This window comes from Channa argus, chromosome 14 (assembly GCF_033026475.1).
Source record: "Channa argus isolate prfri chromosome 14, Channa argus male v1.0, whole genome shotgun sequence".
Classification (NCBI taxonomy): domain Eukaryota; kingdom Metazoa; phylum Chordata; class Actinopteri; order Anabantiformes; family Channidae; genus Channa; species Channa argus.
The window spans coordinates 7,142,523-7,165,811 of NC_090210.1; the positions used below are offsets into that span (position 1 = coordinate 7,142,523).

Sequence of the window (23,289 nt, forward strand, 5' to 3'; positions counted from 1 at the left end):
GTGTGTGTGTGTGTGTGTGCAGGAAACTCATTAGGCTGGAAAAACATTGACATTTTTTGCCAGAATCCAGATCATATCTTCTCTTCCTTTATGTATCAAAGGATTCTTCCAATCAACTCCCTGGTGTGTGTATGAATGTGTATGCGTCTGTATATGTATGTGTGTGTGTGTGTGTGTGTGTGGTAGTATAGTGGGAGACAGATGTTTGCTGATTCTACAAGTTTGCGCTGCAAACTCAGCCCAATTTAGCCGACAAAAACATGATGCCACACAGACACTGATGGTGACAGCCCACTCTTAATTTTCTCTCCTTTTAATTCAAGCTCTTATTCTCCCCTCAGTTTCTCTCTCCTACTCTTTCTTCTGTGTGTGTGTGTGTGTGTGTGTGTGTGTGTGTCTTTGTGTGTGTGTCTGTCCTCTCTTTCACATGCAGACAAACCCAACACTGTGTGATTACACCAGCAGTATTTCAGCGTGGTGTTCTTCTGGAGTTGTTTTCCTTGTTACAGGCACCTCTGACTAAGTCTCAACTTTCACAGAGGACACTTTCTTCTGCCAGACTCAGAAACATTATAAACATTAAGAGCTTGAGGCTTTACTTGATGTTCTGTCTAATTACAATATAAAGTGTACATTAAATACATTACATTGCAAATGTTCTGCTCAAACAAGATTACACCCTACATAAATGGATGAGTTTTGGCATTTATTGCAATGCAATATGGCAATCATTACAGTATCTCCTCAAATGTCTCTATTTTACAATGTACAAACTAGATAAAAAAAAGACCATAAATAAACAAAATGCTTCCTGTAGCTAATTCTTAGCATCACGCAAGAAACACAGACACAAATGGACAACATTCTAATCTAAATGTCTGACCGGACAAAAACTAAATTTCATACAAGTAAAAATAAAAACTATAAAATACAGTAAATTACACACTTGGTTAGTACAGTCTGATCTTCCAGTATGAACCCAGTAAGAGCTTGTGGTTATACATTCGTTCGGGCTACTCTCCAGTAACTTTGCATATTGAGAATATTCAAAGGTGTCTGACGTCTTGAATTGGGAGATTCTGTTGTGTGCGTTCACACTACGCACAGCACACACACTCGCACCCAGACACAAACACAACCACACATGTGCACACACACACACACACACACATACACATACACACACAGACATATAAACAAACACAACACACATATTAATTCAAGTCAAGCCCAAAGCAGCAAAATAAAAATGTAGGAAGCCATTCTGCTTATGCACAGCCTTACATGTCAACTTTCACAAAACACATTGGAAAATAATGTAAAATACAACTGGAGAAGAGGATGAGGCTTCAGTCTACGCTCCCGGAAGCTTAACGCTATCTGTGGCCACATCCAGATCATGTTCTTTTTATCTTTTTTAAGAAAGCTCCATAGGATGGAAGTTCACAAAAGTGCTGCTTCTCTCTCTCTCATATTCTTTTTCTTTGCTCCACTCCTTGTATTTCCACTGGTGAAAAGTCCCTCTAAAGTGCATGGATGAGGTAAATGAAATTCTTCTCAAAACAGGTTTGTATCCATTCATCAGCTCAGACTGGAACCATTGTGTGTTGCATGTGCTGCATGTGAGACAACATTTCTTGCTGCACACTGGCAATTAGTATGTCCTGGTGTGACGCTGTGATTATCCCAAGTCTGTCCATCTCCCTGTGGGTGGAGAGACAAAGATATATGTTCAGACACGCACATGCAGTATTTAAAGGATTAGGCAAAGTGGGAGATTCACCAATTTTGTGAGCAACCACAATCAACTGACAATTTTGTCCATAGCAACTTGATTGTTTTCCCATCGGGAGCTATTTGGAGTTCAATGTCTTAAGAGCATATCTGAACCAGTGTTTAACCACCACCCTGACGATTAACAGTCAACACCGTCTAACAGTTTCAAGCATAGCCATAAAATCAAATTGTCTCCAGAGGCAAAGCCTGAGATAGTTTATGCGTTTATGCTGTAGACCCACATTGTCATTTAGAACTATAAAAACACATAAAAGGGAAAAGTCACAAAGGAAAGAGATGTTAACAAGAAACCACATCCCTAAGCATGGTCAGTGACACAACGAGACATTTACAAAGTTGTTTACATGAAACTTAAAGGACCATATTGCAATAGTGCAATAAAGGAACCTCTTTCCACTGATGTGGTTCTTTTATATTTTTTTATATGATTTTGGATAACCGTAGATTTCTACGACACCGAGAAATAGGATACTGCTGTTTTTGTGCTATGAAACTTGGAGATGAGTGAATGTCAAAGCGACTTTAACTTCAATAAATTTCACAAGAAGAGACACTTACTGGTGTGTGAGAGAGAGCAGGCTTTCAAGGCTGGTGTAGCCTGCTGCTAACAGGGTGTCCCTGTACCTCTCCAACCCAATAGACTGCAGCCACTCACAAATCGACCACTCGGGGACACACACCTCCGGCACGACTGACACACACACCTCTGAGCCCACCTCAGACTCCAACATGGTGGGTGTAGGCCTATAAGGAGAGAAGAAATGTGGTGGCAATGTATGTAAATGGAAGTGTTAAAAAAAAACATAACTGAATGAGAGCAGGGCATGTTAAGCTACCAGTGTGGCTGAAAACATGTAGGTGTGAGTACAGAACGAGTGTGTAATTGCATTCACTGGCCACTTTAGTAGGTACATCTGTTCAGCTGCTTGTTAATATCAGCCAATGGCCAGGCAACATTAACTCAAATATGCACTTGTTTTAACCGAGGTCCAGTATACAGAAGAGCATTTCTGAATGATGGTCTTCCACTGCAAAAGAGCACACTGGATACCACTGCTGTCAGCTAAAAGCCAGAAAATGAGGCTACAACTTGGTACGTCTCACCAAAATTAAACAATGGAAGGCTTAAAAAACGTTGCCTGGTCTGATGAGGCTTGATTTCTGCTGCAACAATCAGATGGTGGGATGTAAATTTGTCATAATTAACACAAAAGAATGGATCCATTCTGCCTTGTATCAATAGTTCAGGCTGGTGGTGGACGTGTAATAGTGTAGGAGGTATTTTCTTCGCTCACTTCGGGCCTTTTATCACAAACTAAGCATTGTTTTAATGCCACAGCCTCTCAGAGTATTGTTGCTGACAATGTGAATCCCTGCTTGGCCACAGTGTACCCATCTTCCTATGGCTACTTCCAGCAGGATAATGCACAATGTCACAAACAAATCTCGTTTCTTGAACATTACACTTAGTTCACTGTACCCAAATGAGCTCCACAGTCTTCAGAACACTGTTTGGATTGGTGGAACAGGAGATTTGCATCACGGATGTGCAGCCTACAATTAACTGCGTGATGCTTTTATGTCCATATGGAGCAAAAGATATAAGTAATGTTTCCATCACCTTGTTGAATCTATGCCACTAAAAATTAGGGCAGATATGAAGGCAAAAGTGGGCCGAATCGCGTACAAGCAAAGTGTACCTAATAAAGTGGCCAGTTCTTGCATGTGGCAATGCATGTGTTTGTCACCGATGCTTGTCTCTAGATGGTCAATGTGTACCTGTCCCCTCCTGTCCGACGCAGAGTCCCGGGGTTACGGATGAGTTTGTCGAGCATGTTGAGTATCTGGCTGAAGGTGGGTCTCTCTCCTCGCTCCCTCTCCCAACAATCCAACATTAGCTGGTGCAACACAATGGGACAGTCCATAGGAGCTGGCAGGCGATAGCCCTCTTCAATCGCTTTGATCACCTACAGAAGAAACACAGGTTTGATACTTTTATCATGCTATCTGCACAGATAAAATTGGCTAAATCCTGTTCCAGATCTGAGAAATGTTTCAATATGCCAAGTTATTTCATTCCCAAACCGTCCCATAAAACAACTTATTTTCACGTACATTAGTCTGTCTGCAATTTCGGCTTTTCCCAGTTCCATCCTACAAACTAATACTGCACACTTACTGCATACTTACTGTTCCAAAATGCTTTCTGCAGTTGTTATATAAATAAATCAATGTACTTTATGGTTTTGATGAAAGGAAATGACAGGAAATGATGAAAAATCCCAGCCATAGAACCTCAATGAAACTGCCACTTGAAAGCACCACTGCAATTAAAATCAAAGAGAAAGCAAAACCATTTTCCAAAGATTTATATTTTTTTTGTTGTTTGAGAGATATTGCCATTACAATTTTTGATTTTTTTTTTTTTTTGCAGTTGTGAGCAGCTCTCTTTTTCATTCTTGCATTGCATTTTTGAATATCCATATCACCAACACACTCATAAATATCACAAATTATATTATTAAATTACACATGAAAAGGACACATGTACAAATGCTTGTATGTAGCTTTGAGGTAGGTCCATATCCGTGTGTTTCCCTAAAACAATTATGGTAAAAAAACGAAAAACAAGGGCAGCTTGACTAATTTGCGCAGAGGAGAAAATAATTAAAAAGGATGGTTTTAGAGAATGGCTCATCAGGAAAGTTTTCTTAGAATACACAAGTGCTGCAGATGAAATCAATCATGTTTGAAAATTTCCATATGCCAGACTCGCTCTTTGACCTACTCAAACTTAACAGGCTTTGATAGCAAAGTGATTGCAAATTTGCTCTGAAACAGGATTTTGTCTCAGATCTCTAAAACTCTTCAGAACAAGTAAATCAACCCTAAGTTTATAAAGACTGTGTGCTTGCCTGAAGGATAACACTAAGCAGAAATCTATACTCAATTTTATTACGTCTAAATATTTATCTTAAATAAAACGACTTATGACTGGTGAACAAAATGCTGGCTTGCAGACCTCTCTGTGGACAATTTAAGCGCAAAAATTGCAATTTTTTTAGATAACGCAGAGGTCAAAGACACTGGGTCAGAATTCAGTGAGTCCCACAGAGGACAGTTTCCTCAAGAGCTCTTGTCCCAGACAAGTGCTGCCTCTTTAATTATTCATATGTTTAATGGGGTTAATTTAAGTCCAGTTTATAGACTGTGGAGACATAAAAGTATAATTTGACTTCTCCAGAAAGCCACAGCACACAAATTATGTTTAAGTAAAACTATAATTGATGAAAATGCACAAAGTGTTCAGAGAAAGTTGCGTAGAGAGGTCACCTTACAGGAAAAACTCACATTTTTTTGAACCTGGCTCTTATTTTGATGTATTTTTTCTGGCCATTCATTTAGCAATTAACTGCAGAAGTCAGCTATAGCCTCAAAATTGATTGTATAAGGGCGACTACACAAGCAATCAGACAGACATTTTGGCCATAATATATAAATTACTTATTTGGAAATGAATAGTAAGTCAATTATTATATCATTACTCCAACTCTAAACATTCATACCATAAATGACTACTTCCTACTTCAACTTTAATCTGCATTATCAACAAAATGTGTCTGCGCACTGCTTTAGATATCACGGGGCTTAAACTTAACCTAAATTATCAAATCATGCCCTAAATCATCTTGTGTTCAAATGTTATCATGTGGCTTCTTTCCCAAAAGTGAATACTGACAGTGGTGAGTAAAATGCCAATAGCATTAATGGCCAAAAATATGAATAATAATAAATAACTTAAAAAAAAAAAAACCATCATATCTGACAGTAATCCATCATCTAAATCTAACTGATCGATTCCCTGACTTCACAAATACAGATACTTTTTTGGACATTGACCTCTTCATCAACTCTTCTTGTCTGTGAAACAACTGAATAGGTTACACAATAAAAATGACTCACATCCTGGTTGTTCATGTCCCAGTAGGGTCTCTCTCCATACGAAACCACCTCCCACATGACGATGCCGTAACTCCACACATCACTGGCCGTGGTGAACTTTCTGAAGGCTATGGCCTCAGGAGCCGTCCACCTGATGGGGATCTTTCCCCCAGGAGAAAGATAAGTCCCAATGGCCTCCTAAAACAGCCGTAAAGGTTTTCGTTCAGTCCATTATGGACTTCATCCTGTCTGTATCCTGATTGAATTATTGCTTAATTCACTGGTTAATTAATGCAGAAATATGAAATTTCAGCTAAGTCTTTGATTGATGTCTTTTGATCTATGGCAAGTCTTAACAAATATGTAATAGCTTTGAATATCAAGTAAAAATTTTAAATTAGTGAAAAAGAGTGATCATTTTTGCAATAAGCAAAAATCAAATGATTGTATGTATAGACATTACCTTTGTAGTGTAGGCGGCCTCTGGGTCGTCCTCCAGAACCCGACTCAGGCCAAAGTCAGACACCTTACACACCAGGTTGCTGTTGACCAGGATGTTCCGAGCCGCCAGATCCCTGTGAACATAGCTCATGTCTGACAGGTATTTCATACCTGAAGCGATGCCACGCAACATGCCGACCAGCTGGATCACTGTGAACTGGCCGTCATGTTTCTGAAATGTTTTAATTACACAGAAGAGCAGGTCATTATGGGCACCCACAACTACCTCTGCAGTGAAGACTGACCATTTTATTTGTGTTTTCAGAAAATTGGAGAAAATGATCTTCAAAACTCGATGTATGTTTTGTTTCCTAACAAAAAATAGACGGAATAGAATAAAAGGCACATACACGAAGAAAAGCATCCAGAGATCCATTCTCCATGTATTCGGTGATGATCATCAGTGGCTTGCCTGAAGAGGTACAGGTAGAGTTATTAGGCTAAATTACAACCCTCCACATTACGTTATAACCCAAATACTACTTACATCTTGTGACGACACCCTCAAGCCTGATGATGTTCGGATGGTCAAACTGTCCCATGATGGAGGCCTCAGACAGGAAGTCCCTCCTTTGTTTGTCAGAATATCCTGCCTTCAGGCTCTTGATGGCCACGTAGATCTCCCTCTTTCCCTGCGCTCGCAGCCGACCACTGCACACCTCCCCAAACTCTCCTACACGCATAGTGTAACAGCCAAGTTAGAATCACAAATTTATGTGTATGTGGGTTCCTTTGTGTGTGTGTCCAACCATTAATGCCAGGCTTACCCATGCCAATAACTCTCTCAATGTGAATGCTGTTAACGTCAATCTCTTTGGCAAACTCGTGGATGGCCTGGTCGGGGTCTTCATAGGTAAATGGGTCCACATAGATTTTGACTCCTGCCGCAGAGGAGAGGTGGAAGACAAGAGGAAGCAAAGAAGAAGGCGGGATGCAGAGGAGGGTGAGAAATATGTTATGTAAATGTCTTTGGCAGTGTCTGCATAAAATGTGTGCAGGTGGATCAGAGGAGAAAAACAAAAAACAAAAAGAGCATCCATCTGTCTTTATCTTTTCACTGTATATGTGCAGCTTACCTGGGTTAAGATGTTTCTCCTCCTCTGAGTCCTGCTTCGTTTTACTGTACTTGCTCCTTCTGTTGAGACACATAAGAAATGTTGGACATTTAACAGACACGGACATGGAACAAAAGTGATGTGTGATCTGATGTTTGTCGTGTTTTTTGGTGTTTCATTTTTACAGTCAGGTGACCTGAAAAAAGAGCATATATGTCACATTGTTTTTTGTGTTTTTGTTTTTCATATTGCTGTGCATGTTTTGGGATTTTCAAGATTTGCTGAAAAAGAAAGCAATGACGATGAGAACAGAGAGCAACCAGGCTGCAGGAAAGACACAAAGCGAGCAGATGAAAGCATTTAAGGGAGAGAGGGAGGAGGGGCAACGCCTCAGGTAGGGAAAGATAAAAGGTGTTTTCTATTAAACAAAGAAACTGTCAAAAACACCTTTGTGGGTTTCCAGGTGTGTGTGTGTGTATGTTTGTGGGCACTTTCTTATGCTTGTGTGTGCGTATGTATACGCCAGCGGAAGCAGGCACACAAGTTTTGCTGCTGAAGAACAGTAATGACAAGTCAGAGACAAAGGGATTATCACTGTCTCCACTCTAATCCCTTTAAATGCTCCAGGTAACATACACATATTTTTTAGCCACACAATAGTGGAGGAACTGTGTGTGTTGTTTGTGTGCATTGTGGCAGTCTGGCCTAAAGTAGTAGTTCTGGTAGAGACAGCACACATGTTGAAGTTAGTGATGCATTCATGGGGAAACATCTACCTGCCTAACAAGCCTATAGGTCTGCACGCATGGATTCTTGTGTGTGTGTGTGTATTTGTGTATATGTATACCTGCGGCTAATGATGAAGACTGCTGCAGATATCAGCAGTAAAATCCCAACCCCGCTGACAGACAGCAGCAAAAAGGCTGAGTTAACTCCTTCTCCAATCAGGGGGAATGGATCTAAAAGGGAAGGACACAGCAGACACCAGCCAAAGAGTGATAATTTTTTCCCATACAAACTTTCATGTGTCCTCTAAAACAAATGAACGGCATTGTCGCAGTACCTGAATTGGTGGAGAATTCAAATGGAGCGCTGAACTCTCCGTATCCAGCAGCTGTGCGAGCACGCACATGAAACACATACACAGTGAGAGGGTTAAGACCCGTGACATCAGCACTCCGAGAGAAAGTCCTCATTATGCGGTAGGATCTCTCTCTCTGATCCTGATTATGTGGGACAAAAAGAGGGGTCTCTTTTCACTGCCTGACTTCAAATCCATCTTTCCGCATCAGTAAAATACAAACAGTGCACCAACATATTGAGATTCAAGACAGCTGCGTGAGCTGCATTAACCTGCGGGCGACTCACCTTTTCATAGAACTTGACCTCGTATTCCAGGATGACCCCATTGGGTCGATCTGGCTGTTGCCAAGACAACGACAAACTGTGCCTGGTGACATCGGTGGCTTGAATGGATGATACCGGGGAGGGAGCTGAGAGTCAAAGATGTGGAGAGATAATTCAGTCACGGTAGAATAACTTTGCACAGAGACATACTGTGTATTTAAAGATGCAGTTCATAGAATACACAATGCTTCGAATTATGTATGTTGCCTGTTTCTCATGAGCTCCACTGACACACATACACCTGAGAACTGATCTAAATCTCAGAGGCAAGCCTTCGTTTTCCACTCTCTCCCCCTACATCGCTGCATTACTGTGATGTGTTCGCATGATATCTGGACATATGGTGGCGCAGGTTGGACTTGACACATAACAGAAACACTCTCATGCTGTGCACACACAGCTAACTTATTTCCCCAGGGCAGCACTAAGCAGGTGCGCCAGTTTCTAAAATGCCACCGCAACGACTTAAAGCAATGACAGTTGAGATGTAACAGCAAAATGAAAAGCGCACTCTGAAAACTAATGGAGAGCATGTGTGAGGGATGCCACACAGCTGCTGACACCTTTCACAAAATAAAATGAAACACGTCATAAAATCTGGGTGATTTTTTTCAAACACTTCCTCTAGAACACGCCTCCAGAATTTCCCAAATCCCACAATTTTAGTTATAGTAAGTATGGGGTGTTTTTTTACTATATCTACATTCCCCTCAAACAGCTCTATTTGTATTTACGTCACTGATTTACATTTCAAAGATTGCTTTCTGTTACCCTCTTGAAAACTCCCCTATAATTAATTCAACTGCTGTTAGGTGTAGGAGGACACAGTAATAACTATGGCAACTATGACAGTGATAGTAAAAGCAAATTTCCAATTGAGACGGAGCAAGAAGTGTTTTGTAGTTCCATTTCCTGATGTTGTTACTAGTGAAACTTCTCTGTCTATGTTGTGATGGATGTTTCCTTACATAATTGATTAACATTACAGTTCACTATGTTATTATATAAGCAATTCAGAGGGGAAGCTCTTTATAGCCAATATTAAAACTCCATACAAAGTTTGGATGCATAATATGAAAATGAATTTCTGGACTACCGTTTGGAAAGCAACATCAAAAAACATTTGTGGCAAAAATATGTTTTCCAAACCTGAGTGGGAGTGTGATTCCAAACAACATGTACCTACTATATTTGAAAGCAATAATGCATCACTGTTGTTTTACACCAAAGTGATTTGGGGATGGTTATTAACTTTACCATGTGTAGCTAAAGGCAGAGCTTTTGCAGAGTATTTCATGTTTCCACAGGTTTGAACGTTACTCCTGGGGCCGTCCTTCTCTGTGGGACCACATGCACTAAGCAGCAGTTTGTATTGTTCTGACCCACTTACAGATGATGATTATAAGCAGATTTTGTTTTACCACAACAGTCAAAAATCTGATTAACGCGTTTATCACACACAAGCACTTCTCTTCTCACCTGCTTGGTTGGTAGTGACAGTGACAGACACACTCTGGGCTGCTCCTGCGCCGCTGGCCTGGGAGACACCGTTATGGGCGCGAATGATGAAAGTGTAGTGCGTGTGGGCCCTCAGTTCGCTCACTACTACCCTGGTATTCTTCAGGCTGGTCTGGCCAGGAGTAAAAAGCACATCCGAGCCACAGGGCAGGCATAGCTGAGAGCTGGAGACTGAGCTGGAGCCAAGTCTTGGGTAATCTCCAGGTGCTGGTCTGCTCTGAAACACGCCTCTTCCTGACTGGGCTTCAGAGTCCACGATGCCCTGATCTGACTGCATCCCGAGGCCACCGTACTCAGCCTCGGGTAGTGAGACGCTATGATTCCTAGGGGGAGCTTTACCGCCAGTCTGACTGTGCCTGCCTGTTTGACTCGCTGTTTGGCAGATGAGACACTCCAAGCTGTAACTGGTGTCACTTCGTCCTCCCAGCCGGCGAGGGGGGGCCCACTCCAAGACCACCGAGGTCTCGTTCACAACCGAGATAAGCTGTTGAGGGGCTGATGGGGGCTCTGAGGATGAAACAGGAATAAACTTGAGCATAAACAAAACCAAGTAAATGTACATTCTATGAGGGAAGCAGAAGAAGATGGAAATGGTGGGGGTGGGGTGGGGGTTGGGGGGCACCCAAGTTTTTTTGGCACTGGTGGAAATATAGACATCTGGCAGCAAAATGAAAACCGTATCGGTTTTCAGAGATGTTTTTGATGGGTTGGATGTTTTCTTCTGTGGCATTTTTGTGAGTGTGTGTGTGTGTGTGTGTGTATGTGTGTGCCTGTGTGTTTTCATTTTTCCCAGGCCAAGGAAACCATGTGCTGTATATAGACATAATTAAGTTTATGACACACAGACTGAGGTCCCCAAGTCTGTCACATAGAAACTACTTACTCACTTAAAGATGGAGATTGAGAGAGAAAGAGAGAGAGAGAAAGAGAGAGAGAGAGAACATTTATACACTTCTCAATGTCTTTAGTTATCACTCCCAAACAGGATGTAGATGGAGGCTTAGTCATAAGTAATGGGATCATGAAACAAGGATGGCATTCAGACAAGTTTGTGTCTCCCCGTGTTTGGTAGAGATAGAAAAGCTGGGAAACAATGACTGAGCTTATTTTTCTTTTATTTGCAAGCTATTTGCCCACATATCATCTGTGTTTTCACTTATATCCTCTATTAGTACGTGTGGATGTGTGTGTGCTCTTACGGGTACAAGCCATAGAGGGAGGGTCACTGTCAGCACGGAAGAATCCAGAGTGGCAGTCACAGACGAGTGCCCCCTCTCCGAGCGAGTGGCTGTGTGGAGGACACTTGGAGCATGCTGCATCTGAAGACTTGGTCTTATAGAAACCAACAGAACAGGCTGTGGAGACAAAGATGGAGACAAAGGGTCTTAAAACCTCAACTTAATAATAATGCTTATCCACACATACCTGCATATATATAAACAGGTCACATTGGCAAAAACTATAAAAATGACACTAACAATGTGAAAACATGGTGCAAAGTAAAAGGGAACAGGTTTTATACATTAAATTTATTGGAAAAAACAAACAAAGGGGAATTGAGTTTTTTATGCTTTTGTGTAATTTCCAATTATTGGTGGTGTTGTGCAGAAATGTTTTGATAGCACGTCCGAGTTTTTGTATTTTGTGCTTTATTACCGTGACCACAAGTACACATTCTTGACTACTCATCTTAATATAGAGACATGCTGTAGGCTTGACCCAAACAGTGAAGTGAATTGCATTTGTGCAATGATATTAATTCCTTAAGGTTTTTGAACAAGACTCATCCTTTGAAGCAATTGTCAAGATGTCATTAAAAGTTTTTGCAAGTATATTTTATGCTCTGCCAAATAAGTTAATTGTGTAATATGTGTCTTCGCTGAGAAACACTACACGGAACGTTTAAAACATCCTCAATATTAGTGAGTTTAAAGCAATTTAACTTTACTGCGATGCAGGTTGCATGCAGTGCAGCTGACCCTTGACCCCCTGATTTGTCATTTTTTTCTGCTTTTACACCCAGACAACAAGTTAATCATCACATTGAGTATTTTCTTCTGTAGACAAAAAACTGCAACGCAAATTGTAGAAAGAAATGGATATAGTATAAGGATGAGCGGCACTTTGACTTCTTTTATCTCTGATTTTGATGTGCAAAGAAAGAAACACCTAAAAGAACACTTAGTGATCAGCTCCCACTCACACCAGTAACACAAGGACTGAATACATCAAAACTCCAAGGTGCCGACAGCCCACACAAATATAATTGACATTTAAATATATGAAAGAGGAGAAACAGAAAAAGAGAGAGGGGGAGAGAGAGAGAGAGAGAGAGAGATGGGAGGGAGAGAAATCTTCTCTCTATATACCAAGGAGTTCATGCATTGACAGAGCAACAATACAATAAATGAGTGCATAATTATACTGCTTGACATCCACTGGTGAAGCAGAAGAGGTGGCAAGTGTGGCTGGTTAGAACCATTTTGTTCTCTCTTTAATTTCAGAAGGAAATCCTTCATTTGTTTCAACCGCAATCATTTTTCCACACCTTCTGTTTCATCATTACACCCTATTCATTCTCCTTCCTCGATCCCAACGTCTTTCCACATTCCCTCCTTCTTCTTTCTCCCAGCCTTTTCACATTTCCAGGGGAGATGAAGACATCCCGGTGGGAGTGGATAGGAATGTGGGAATGATGCGTGTGTGTGTGTGTGTGTGTTCAAGTATGTCAGTGTGCTTTATGACACTCTCTTCAGTAGATGAGAGGGAGGAAGTCTCCTCTGTAATCTACTCACACCGACCATCCTGTCCCATCTGTGTGAGCCTCCATAGATTTGCTCTTTCACACACTCATTTGTCCTCCCTTTCACATTTTTCACAACCTCGCTCATTTGCTCCCTGTTCACTTCCTCCTCGACCTCTACTTTTCTTTGTGTCTCTGATAACTCTCTCATTCTAACTTTATCTCTGTATATCTCCTCTCCAACCTCCTCAAAGCTTTGAAGCCAGCTAACAGTGTTTATTGCTATTGCCAATATTATACTGATACAAGTTCAAAGGGACCCACACAGAAAGCTGAAAACCATGCAGAACCTGTAAATTCATAAACACATTTAAAGCTGATAAGAATGGCTTTCATCTAGTGAATGACTCATACTATTGAGTCAGCTGATTTCATCATACGCAACATAAAATGCGGACTTCTAATTCTCTGCCTGTGATGTACACTCCTTTGTTTTTAATCACCAAAGTAGGTAAGTGAGGAATGGATGAGAAAAAGAGGGAAGTCTGAAAAGTATTTGGCCTGGTGACTTGATTAAAGGCCCCAACAAGACTGCCACTGGGTAGCACACTGTCATTTTGTCTCTGTCTCATCCAATCTTCTAACCTGGTCCTCAACACAGAGGACAGCATGAATGAGGAAGAGAAAGAAAAAAAGGAGCAAGTCGTAAACTTCATTCAGCGCTCTCTCGTGTCTCTGCTCTCTCTGTTGTCTTTAGCCTTTTGTGTCTTTTTTTGAGTGCGGGTTCCGACAGGGTGGTGAGTGCTGCTGACCTGGAATAAGAGCTCACGAGGTTGTCATTAACCCGACATTAACCCTACCCTACCGAGAGCGGTGCAGAGCCTGAATGCAGGCAGTTAACTGGGAGGGATCTGGATACAAACATACTGAGGAGTTGAGGCAAAAGCATACGTAGATATATGTGACTGTGTAAGGGCATGCTCTTGTTGTGTCTTTGAGAAGGACAATAAAGACTTTAATCAGCTGTTTGGCTGCTTGAGACAAGTAAGGATGGGGAAGGTTGATGGGAGAGACAGCGAGAAAAAGACATTGACAAGGAGCACAAGATAAAAAGATAAAGAGAAAAAGACTGAATGAGGAGAAGGGAGAGACATGGAGAGGAAGGTGCCCTTTGATTACTATCAGCGCTGTCGGCATTTGCATATGCATTCTTCTGCTACCAAAAATGCAAATGCAGCTCATTGCAAATCCAACTAAGAGCCTCGTCGGCACACTGTATGCGTCTCCCACGTGTCTTTGTGTCTGTATTCTCCTTGACCCCATGTTATCTGTCATCATCCCTTGTTGCTTCCCACCAGAGGAGTGTACATAGAGGAAGTACCCCTGACCGCTCCAGTCTGACACCTGTCTCTATGACGGATGGAGGGTGGGACAGATTGACAGATGGATTGATGGATTGATAGACTGTCACACTAGAAGGCGGGACACTTTTAATCACAGGGGTCATGCCCTGTTAATTAAAACCAACAGAGTTGCTGGAGACAACCCGCTGTTCTTATCTGTTCTCAACTGTATGTCTTCATTGAATAAATGCAAGCCCCCCCCCCCCCCAGCAAATTCGAATCCCTATACAGTTTGGTGCCATGTGTATCTCATATCTTACATCTCCTCAGAGTTAGTTTGCCTTTAAAATCATGAGAATTTGTTTAGTCGAAGCTGAAGCTATAAGTTATGTTTAACTTTAAAACTCACACAAACTAATGGTTTAAAGAGAAATTTGTGTGTGTGCGCGCGTGTGTGTGTGTGTGTCTCTGCCCAAAGCCAACAGTGCGAACATTAGCATCTGAAAGGGACTCTACAACAATAAGCCTCCTCCCCATCACACTCAGATCACCCCCTGCCACCAGCAGCAGCAGCACCCCCACCCCTGCCCGTGGATCGGGGAGAAGAGTTAGAAAAGAGAAAGGAGGGATAATGGGTGAAAGACGGAAAGACAGAGAGGGTGAGCGGCGCTTGTTGCAATGCCAGAGAGCTACAGACGGGCTGGTGGAGTTGGCAAATCTCCTCTATGTTGAGAACAACCTGGGAGAGGGAGACAATGGCAGACACAGACACAGACACACACACACACACACACACACACACACTCACATACATACACCCTTTGATTGTGACGGTGGAATGCAAACCATTCCTCCCACCTGGGTTTGGCTTGTTTCAGACAATCATTGCTGCCATTCCACTGTTTTTGCCTGCTTTGTCACCTGCTATACATGCACATATACACACACATGCACACACAAGTACACGCTACTCCTCCCTCTCTGTTTGCCCTACCACACTATTTTCTAGGCATTCCTGGGCAGTCCTCCAAGCTGTGAGTTTATTGGAGGGAGGGCTTTGTTAGGCAGAAAATCAGAGATACAGTACACACACGTACACACTCACACACACACACTAAATCAGCAGTCCAACATGTCTAGAGTCCAGAAATGCAATGCAATAATTAGAGGGACTGAATACAGCGATTATGCACTCTTTCTATCATCTGCTCACTCTTTCTTTCTGTCATCTCTCTTTCAGTGTTCCTGTCTTCCCCTCTGCCTCGCTCTTTTTATCCCTCACGTTCAAACACTTTCTGCTGTTGATGAGACACTGCAGGTGCATTGGAGAGAAGCACAACCGTAAAATCTCACCGGACGGAGGCACAGAAGAACACACACACACATACATGCAAAGACACACACAGAAACGTTCCAACCCTCCCAGGCGTCGAGCAGAATCGAGCAGAATCAGACGACAGAAAAAGGAGGCCAGCAGAGAGACGGTGGAACAAAAAGCAGAAGGCTTCTCTTTCATTCTGCCTCTCTAGCCGTTCACATTTCAAATTCTCTCTGTTGTTTCTCCTCCGCTCGCCTTGTCTCTTCTTTTTCGTTTCCGATCCTCTCAGATGGGCCGCAGCTGTCAAACTTTTGACGTCTTCATCTAGCTCGGTCATGACCCTGCACTCTGCAGCTAAATTCTCTCCCTCTACTTGTGTGTGTGTGTGCCTGTCAGTTTTTGACGTCTTCATCAGGATCAGTCATGACCTTAGTCTTAACCAGGGGTTTAGGAGAAAGGGGGAGTCCCCTCTCTTGTGTTTTTCTACTCGCCCCCTTTGCACCCAATGACGAACCCCCAGCAGGGGGAGGGGTGGCTCTGCATTGATGCCTTCTGTTGTCAGTGGCCTTCTTTCAGTCTACCTCGCGTCCCATTCAACATCTAATCCCCTCTTCCTCCCAAGAGCTTCTCTTCTCATCTTCTGTGTCAACACTGAAAATGAACTTTTCACATTTCACCACTTAAGCTAAGTCTACTCTTGTTTCAGTAAAAATTATAAGGTTTTCTGCAAACTGTGGTTGTTGCACCTGGACTGACAAATGTTAAAAAAATAAATGTCAAGCTTATTAATCTATCTAACCAAAAAGACATACTGAACAAATTGACAATGTCTATAGCACACAAGGATAGTTAACTATTTCTTAAATTGCATGCTTTATTACACAGTTATGTTTTTCACAAAAAAGGTTGGGACTTCTTTGAGTGATCATTATAATTTTAACCATTTAAGAAATTACATTACAGGAATAATTTGACATTTAAAGAAATGTGTGAGTTTGATTTCTTTCAGAAAGGAAGCAGAGAAGATTGATGCCATTCTTGAATCTGTCTATTAGATGTGAGACTGGATCCAGCAGAGTGTTAGCTCACTTAGCACAAAGAAGGTTAAACAGCCTGGTTCTGTCCAAAAGTAACAAAATCCAACTAGAAGCATATCTAAGCGTAACGATGAGAAATTGCAGTTTTGTGAGGGGCTGTTTCTAGCCACCTCACCTTTTTCATCTAACTCTGCAAGAAGGAGAATGAGGAAACTTCCCAAAATGTTGACTTATTCCTTTAAGCTATTTGGCCCATAAAGTGAGGATACACCACATTATCTTCGCATGAAAAATGTACTAACAGGTGTGTCTACCCATGTTACGTTCACTCCGTCTGTCTGTCTGGATGCGTCTGTAATCCTAACTGAGTGAAGTCACGTGAGTCTAGAAAACGTTTGACCTGGGTGATAAAGAGAGAGACGGATCTAAATCTCCTCTCAAATCTAAGTGCCTTTTTCCTCCATCCCTCTCTGCCACCCCCTCTACGAACTTAAAATGGGAGAAGCGTTAAGGCGTCTATCCAATACTGCAGGGTCAGAGTTTTCGCTGAGCAGCATTCGGTATTCATCCAGACTTTGATGGATTTCTACTGAGGCAGCTGAGCCCGACCAACAACCTGCCAGGCAGTAAGAGCGGTGAAGAGACAGAGAAGAGAGCTGCAGATAGATAGATGGCACTTCACATCTGTTGGAGTTTCGACAGAGTCAAGGGTCTCTCCTAAATCAAGTTGAGGAGGAACATCTTTCAGGCTTCAGGGACCACCTCCTCCTCTTTTCAGAATGAACGAAGGGGGCAACTGGGGTGAAGGTTTCAGAGGACATTTGTCACATAGAGAATTTTGGCTACTGATTTTCTTAATTAAAAAAAAAAGACGTTTTTTTCTTTCTTTATCGCCAACTGCCACCAACTGGCACCAACTGAATCTCTCTCTTTATGTCCATCTCTCCATCGTTCTCTGTCTCAGCATTTCTTTTTTGTCTCTTTGAATTATGGGTCTGTTTGTTATACAATTAGCCTGCTGGGATAGGCTTCATAAATAAAACTGAGGGAGCAGATCAGTGAGTTGCGCTCCCTTGTCTCTCTATTGGTCTCTGTCCATCTGTGTGTATGTGTATTTGTGTGTGCGAACGAACATGTTGCATGTCTGTTGCGTGCATGTGACCGCATAGAGGGAGTGAGGCCATGTTGTAAAAGTGTCTGCACCATGTCTGTTGTCCCACGTTCACCCCACTTTCTCACGTAAACACGCACATTATTAGTCCTCACTAGTTCTCACTATCACAACAGTCACTTCCAAACATTACACGTCATCCTTGCCACATGTACTGTATGTCAATGAGAGGTGTGAACAGCTTGCATATTTGTTATCATAAAGTTCAGACCAGATTTGTAAGTGATAGAAATGATTTTTGTCCAGATGGCTGTAGTTATGTCAGTACACCTCACACTAAGACCTGAATGCTTTTACTGATACCTAAAAGACTGCTTTGTGTTGAATTTATATCTATGTGCACAGCTTGGATTTTTCTTAATCCAAAATAAACTGACTTGATAAAGGATATTGAAAGTTTAGGGGAAATGTGGCATGATGGCCTAGTCAAAGCCAGTGAGAAACTACTCACAGTTATTTGAGGCTGCTTTTTAAAGCCTCTACGATACAAAGTATTTTGACAGAAAATGCTTTCTCTCTCAACCATTACAGTTTAAAGGAATCATCCAACATAAATTACACCATTTCTTCAAAAGATCTCTGAAAATATTTGTTAATGACTACTACACAAACCAACTCGCTTTCAATGTTTTTGATCATTTACAAGGAGCTTGTTAAATCCAGCTCTAATAATTGTTACTCACAGAAATGGGGGACTAATTCGCAACACAAAGGGAGTGGAGAGCTAATTTGACGAGTCCAAAACCAGTGAATCAGACCATCACAAAAACAAACAAATGATGGAGAATTTCTGCTGCACCCAGCATCGCTTACCTTTACATGCCCCCCCCTTCTCTTCATATCCCGGGTTGCAGAGACATCCACCAATAGGAACCAACCACTCTCCATCAGCACCACAATACATTTTAGGCTCCTCTTTCTCCGCTGATTGGTTGACACAAGACCCCCTGACCTCGACTAAGGAGGATGTATCGGCTCCGGTAACAGTGTCAGGAAATGTTGCCAGGTTACGGATAGTGAGTGGGCAGGTTTTGTAGAACACCCTGACAGAAACCAAAGCGATGCAGGCACCAACGTCCTGAAAGGCCAGGTAGAAGCCCTTCCGATTTGTGACCTTCACGTCTCGCACCTCAGTGTTTAGTTTCATAATGCGGTCCCCAACGTCCACCTAGATGGAAAGTGAAAGAAGTCAATAAAATGTGCAGTAAACTGTGTCAGCCCTTATTAATTCAATTTGCCTTCCTTTCAACTTAAAGTAAGATATGCTATTGAACCATGGCTGAACTTCACATTTTCAGCATTGAGGTCTCACCCAGATTGGTATCTATTGATCGCAAAGGTAAAATAAGCTGCCTACAGTGCTAAAATCAGAAGTAATTTTAGTAAGGACTAAGCAAAAGCACCTTGACAATGTTCCTAGGATGGAGAAATGAACATCCAAGATGGAGGCGCTTTTACAAGAAATGTAAAAATTACATCCAGTGGTTTTTTTTTAGGGGGCGTTAGTGGAGGAAGGAGGGAGGAAAAACTCAAAGCCTGACTCAGCTGCTTAGTGTTACCTGGGTGAAGCTTTCATCTGCTGCCACAGTGTCCACCTTAATGAAGCTGCTCTCTTTGATGTAGCTATCTTTGTCTTCATTTGACTCATGGTAGTACAGATTAAATGTCTCCTACAGGACAAACAAGAACAAAAAGTGAGATTGAGGCATCATCAGCAGTCATCTTTTCACTTAATATTACAAGTATTATATTGTATATACATTGTATTATACATTAAAAACAGTAGTTGTAATGTATAATAAAGCTCCATTAGCAGCAGTCTGTCCATTTACTAATTACCATAAATGTTAAACAACTTATTAAGCAAGATTAACCTTTATGGAAAATCCCTACTTTGTTAAAACCCTTTATCATTTAACCCATTGATTAATATTCTCTGCCAGGACATTATATGAATAGTTTCCTGTACCTTGCAGGTTCCTGTGACCCCTGGTAGGCTGTTACAGTCTCTCAGAGTAAACTTGACTTCGACGTAGACCCGCTGAGCGCCAGACCGAGGGACCCAGTCTGTCCTCAGCCAGTTATTTTGATTGGGTTCTAGAACGTTACATACTTGGTATGTTCTGATGGGGATGTTCTTCTCATCCATTATGCTCACCTCTTCCCACTGGGAACGAAAATGCATACGAATTAAGACATGCAGTATATTGACTGCACTTGTCATTTACTGAACATGTTTTGGCTCATCAAACACAGACTGTGTACACCTTACATAACTTTACAATATGGGCTATAATATTTGAAGTTGATTTCTACTTTCCAGGCATCCACTGGTTTAGAGTTGCTATATGTCAACAGCAGCAAAGTCGAGTATTGGATAACTGAAGCAGATACTCCATCAAAGTATTATTATTCATCAGAAAACATGTTAAAAGTGATTATCTCTTAACATGTTTTTAAATCTGAAGCTGCACGCAATTTCAGATTTGTTACAACTCCAAGGTTTTTAGAGTCACATTTCCATACAAGTGAAACAGGCTCAACCTTCACTGCACCATCTATCTCAACAGAGCGGACTATTTGCCTTGTACTGTGACCCTTTAAATGACCGCTGAGCCTCCAACTCCAAATTGGCTTTTTATTGCCACTGAATAATAATCCACTCTCTCCCTACCAGTGAGAGCTGTATACACTCCAAATGTGCCGTATCAAAAGTGAGAAAAGGAGGCAGAGCCAGAGAATGACACAATGTGGGTACTGGGTGGGGTGGACTGTGTGTGTGAAAGAGTGCATCTAATTCAGCAGGAATGATATTTAATCAGGGTCGATCTTATTGGCAAATATTGGTTTATCACATATATATGTATATGATGATTTCCCATATGCTGTCAGAAATGTAAACAGAAAGTAATGCAGCAAATTATATATCAATATCAAAATAAAATGTAATATAGGTACATTTTACCTAAATTGTTTTGTAATTCAAGAGTATTTCTTTGTTTTGTGTTATCTAATTCCGTTTTTACATTTCCAATGAGGTTTATTGTTGAATATTTACTCTTGTACCATATTTTAGATGAGACTTTATTTTAAACATTGCCTAATTTATCATTACAACATTTGTTTTAATCCTCAAATATCACTGGTAGCCGTCTAAATATTCTAGCATCAGTCTGACTCCTTTATGTACAGTATTTGAATGAAACGCATGTACACATGAGGAAGAGCATGAGCACATAATCATGTCTTTGTGTAGGGTGTGCGTTTGTGTGTTGTATGCTTCCATGTGTCTATGTGGGATATGTATGTGCCGAGGAAGAGAGCTGTAAAAAGCTGTTGTGGAGTATGATGCCTCCTTGTCTAGTCTCCTTTGGAGTCTTTGTTAGCAGACTGAAATCACAGCTGTTAGAGGGAAAAGCTTTGCACTTGCCTCAACCACACAGAAATGGTGTTTTGTGTGTATGTGCGTGTAGCTAGGGGATGCAAAAAGTGGGGGGTGCCTCTAATCAAAAGCTCAGTGCGTGCAGACCAGGACCCTGTCAATCAAGCAGTGTGTGAAAGAATGAGAGCACGGTGACTGAAGGAAATAAAGAGTCAAGTTTACCAGTGGCTCTTAAACCAACAAAGAGGTGATGGTAGAGACCGAGCGGAAGTGAGGACACATATTGTAGATGCCAGATCATAATGTACCAACAACAAAAAAGTACAAAAAGATGAGAGAAATGATATTTGATGATATTTCCAGGATTCACTCTGGCAACTGCACAGTAGTAAAAATCCCTAAAAAATGACACCCACCACCAAGCTGGCTTATGCCTTTACTTGTGCCAAACACAACGCCAGCACTCTCAGATTAGCACTTAGGCTTGGTGAACAACAGCACATTTCAAAATCTGTGGGATGATTATTTACAGTTTCCAGACCAAATTGTGTGTGTGTGTGAGTGTGTGTAAGAGAGAGAAATAAAATGAGTGTGTTTTACAAAGAGAGAACAGGTTGTAAACAGTATATCTGTAAGAAGAAAAAAAAAAAGGCTCCCACTCACCCCTCCCTCTGAGGGACTGGCTGCCCATTTCAGCTCTCCTGGCACTGTCCTGGTATCCAGCAGGGTCACTAAAATGCACACGCACAGGCACAAACACACACAGTTGGCTTAAGGGCAAACAGCCTACCATGTTTCAGTAAAAAAAAAAATCCTCATGAGTAAGAATTAAGTTACATTAAGTCTTGGAGGACTTAACCATCCCACCAGAAGAAGAACCACTAAACTGCAATGTCAAATCTGGAAAAAGCAGGAGGTCTAAGTGTAATCTCTAATAATGTCTGTTTACTCTGAGTAACCACTGTCACTGTTGTTGATTAATAACAGATAAAGACTCTATAGGCTTTCACTTTAAAATGTCTGATTCTAGTATTGAATAAAAGGCATCACATCTGAGCGATGCATAAACAATTCAAAAGTGTAAATGCTGACTTCATACTGTCTGTATTTCCAAAAAATATTTTCGACACAACACGGGAAAAGGATAATATTTAGCTTGACTCCAGAAGAAATAACAACTGTGATTTTGTCCTATAATCCAACTTTTTGGGCTGCTCGAGCTTCGCTGCATGTTCGCCCAGCTCTTCACCATCCTAGGACGCGCACGGAGCGGTGTCTCTCCCAGCCTCCCGGAGCCCGAGATGTGTCAAACAGCTCGGGCGATTCACTCCTTACTTACCCTCGTTGGGTGGATAAATCCTCGTCCTCGAACTTGAAGCTAGTGTTATTATCCAGCTGAAGATGGAAAAGAATCGCCATAGGTTTGCAGCCATGTGTGCCGTGGTGAGGCGTGTGTGTTCTCCGTTGGCTCTGCACGCTGGCTGAAGCCGATCCATCCCGGTGGGAAAAGTGTGTGTGAATGAACCCACGTGTGAAAGCGAGTTGGATGCAGCAGTGGATACTGGGGCGGTCTCATCCACTCAGACGCTTCCCTTAATGGTCATTCACATGTCAGGAGCCAAATGACAAACAGTACGACGCTCCATATTGGGGTCAATATAACATCTCTAGAGTCATTTTGAAGTTGTTAAAAAAGGCAAGAATCGGATTGTGGAAAGAAGCGGGACCATAATATACTATAGTCCATTATAATTAGTGTAGGGACAGTGGAAAATATTAACACACTTTCCTTCGTATTTAATGGTTATGAGTTTAATGATGTCTCAGTTGCTAAATTAAATGTGTCAATTCTTCTTGATTTTCCAGGGAGATATTCTACAATCCCCTGCACAAGCCCACACGATGATTGCTAGTACTGCACTTTGAAGGTAAATAATAACGAATGCAGTACTTTGGACACCATTTATTGCACACTAACAGTGACATTAAGCAGTGATACCCTGAAGCAGGGTATCAACAGGTGTTGGGGTCTTAAACGTCACACCATCATGTTTTTTTGTTAAATCACACAGCTT

The 23,289-nt window shown here is 41.6% G+C and overlaps 1 protein-coding gene across 1 annotated transcript; it reads right to left on the reverse strand.

Annotated features, from left to right (window-relative positions):
• Positions 1-685: 685 nt before the first annotated feature.
• Positions 686-22,820, reverse strand: LOC137098714 (ephrin type-A receptor 4-A-like). The gene is made up of 19 exons (XM_067475239.1): positions 22,554-22,820; positions 21,878-21,945; positions 19,802-19,999; positions 19,392-19,502; positions 18,646-19,000; positions 11,420-11,575; positions 10,182-10,727; positions 8,664-8,788; positions 8,359-8,518; positions 8,143-8,254; positions 7,317-7,375; positions 7,008-7,121; positions 6,728-6,913; positions 6,591-6,652; positions 6,203-6,412; positions 5,761-5,937; positions 3,577-3,764; positions 2,356-2,541; positions 686-1,704 (listed from the first exon to the last, which is right to left on the reverse strand). The coding sequence occupies exons 1-19, from the start codon at positions 22,708-22,710 to the stop codon at positions 1,587-1,589; spliced, it is 3,288 nt and encodes a 1,095-aa protein (XP_067331340.1). The 5' UTR covers positions 22,711-22,820; the 3' UTR covers positions 686-1,586.
• Positions 22,821-23,289: the final 469 nt, after the last annotated feature.

Excerpts from the sequence above, each read along its gene's own strand:
- LOC137098714 (XM_067475239.1), bottom strand. The coding sequence starts at position 22,710 with ATGGATCGGCTTCAGCCAGCGTGCAGAGCCAACGGAGAACACACACGC. Across the intron at positions 8,519-8,663 it reads AGGTCAAGTTCTATGAAAAG|GATCAGAGAGAGAGATCCTA; the intron begins GTGAGTCGCCCG and ends CCACATAATCAG. Across the intron at positions 7,122-7,316 it reads GGAGAAACATCTTAACCCAG|GAGTCAAAATCTATGTGGAC; the intron begins GTAAGCTGCACA and ends CCTCTGCGGCAG.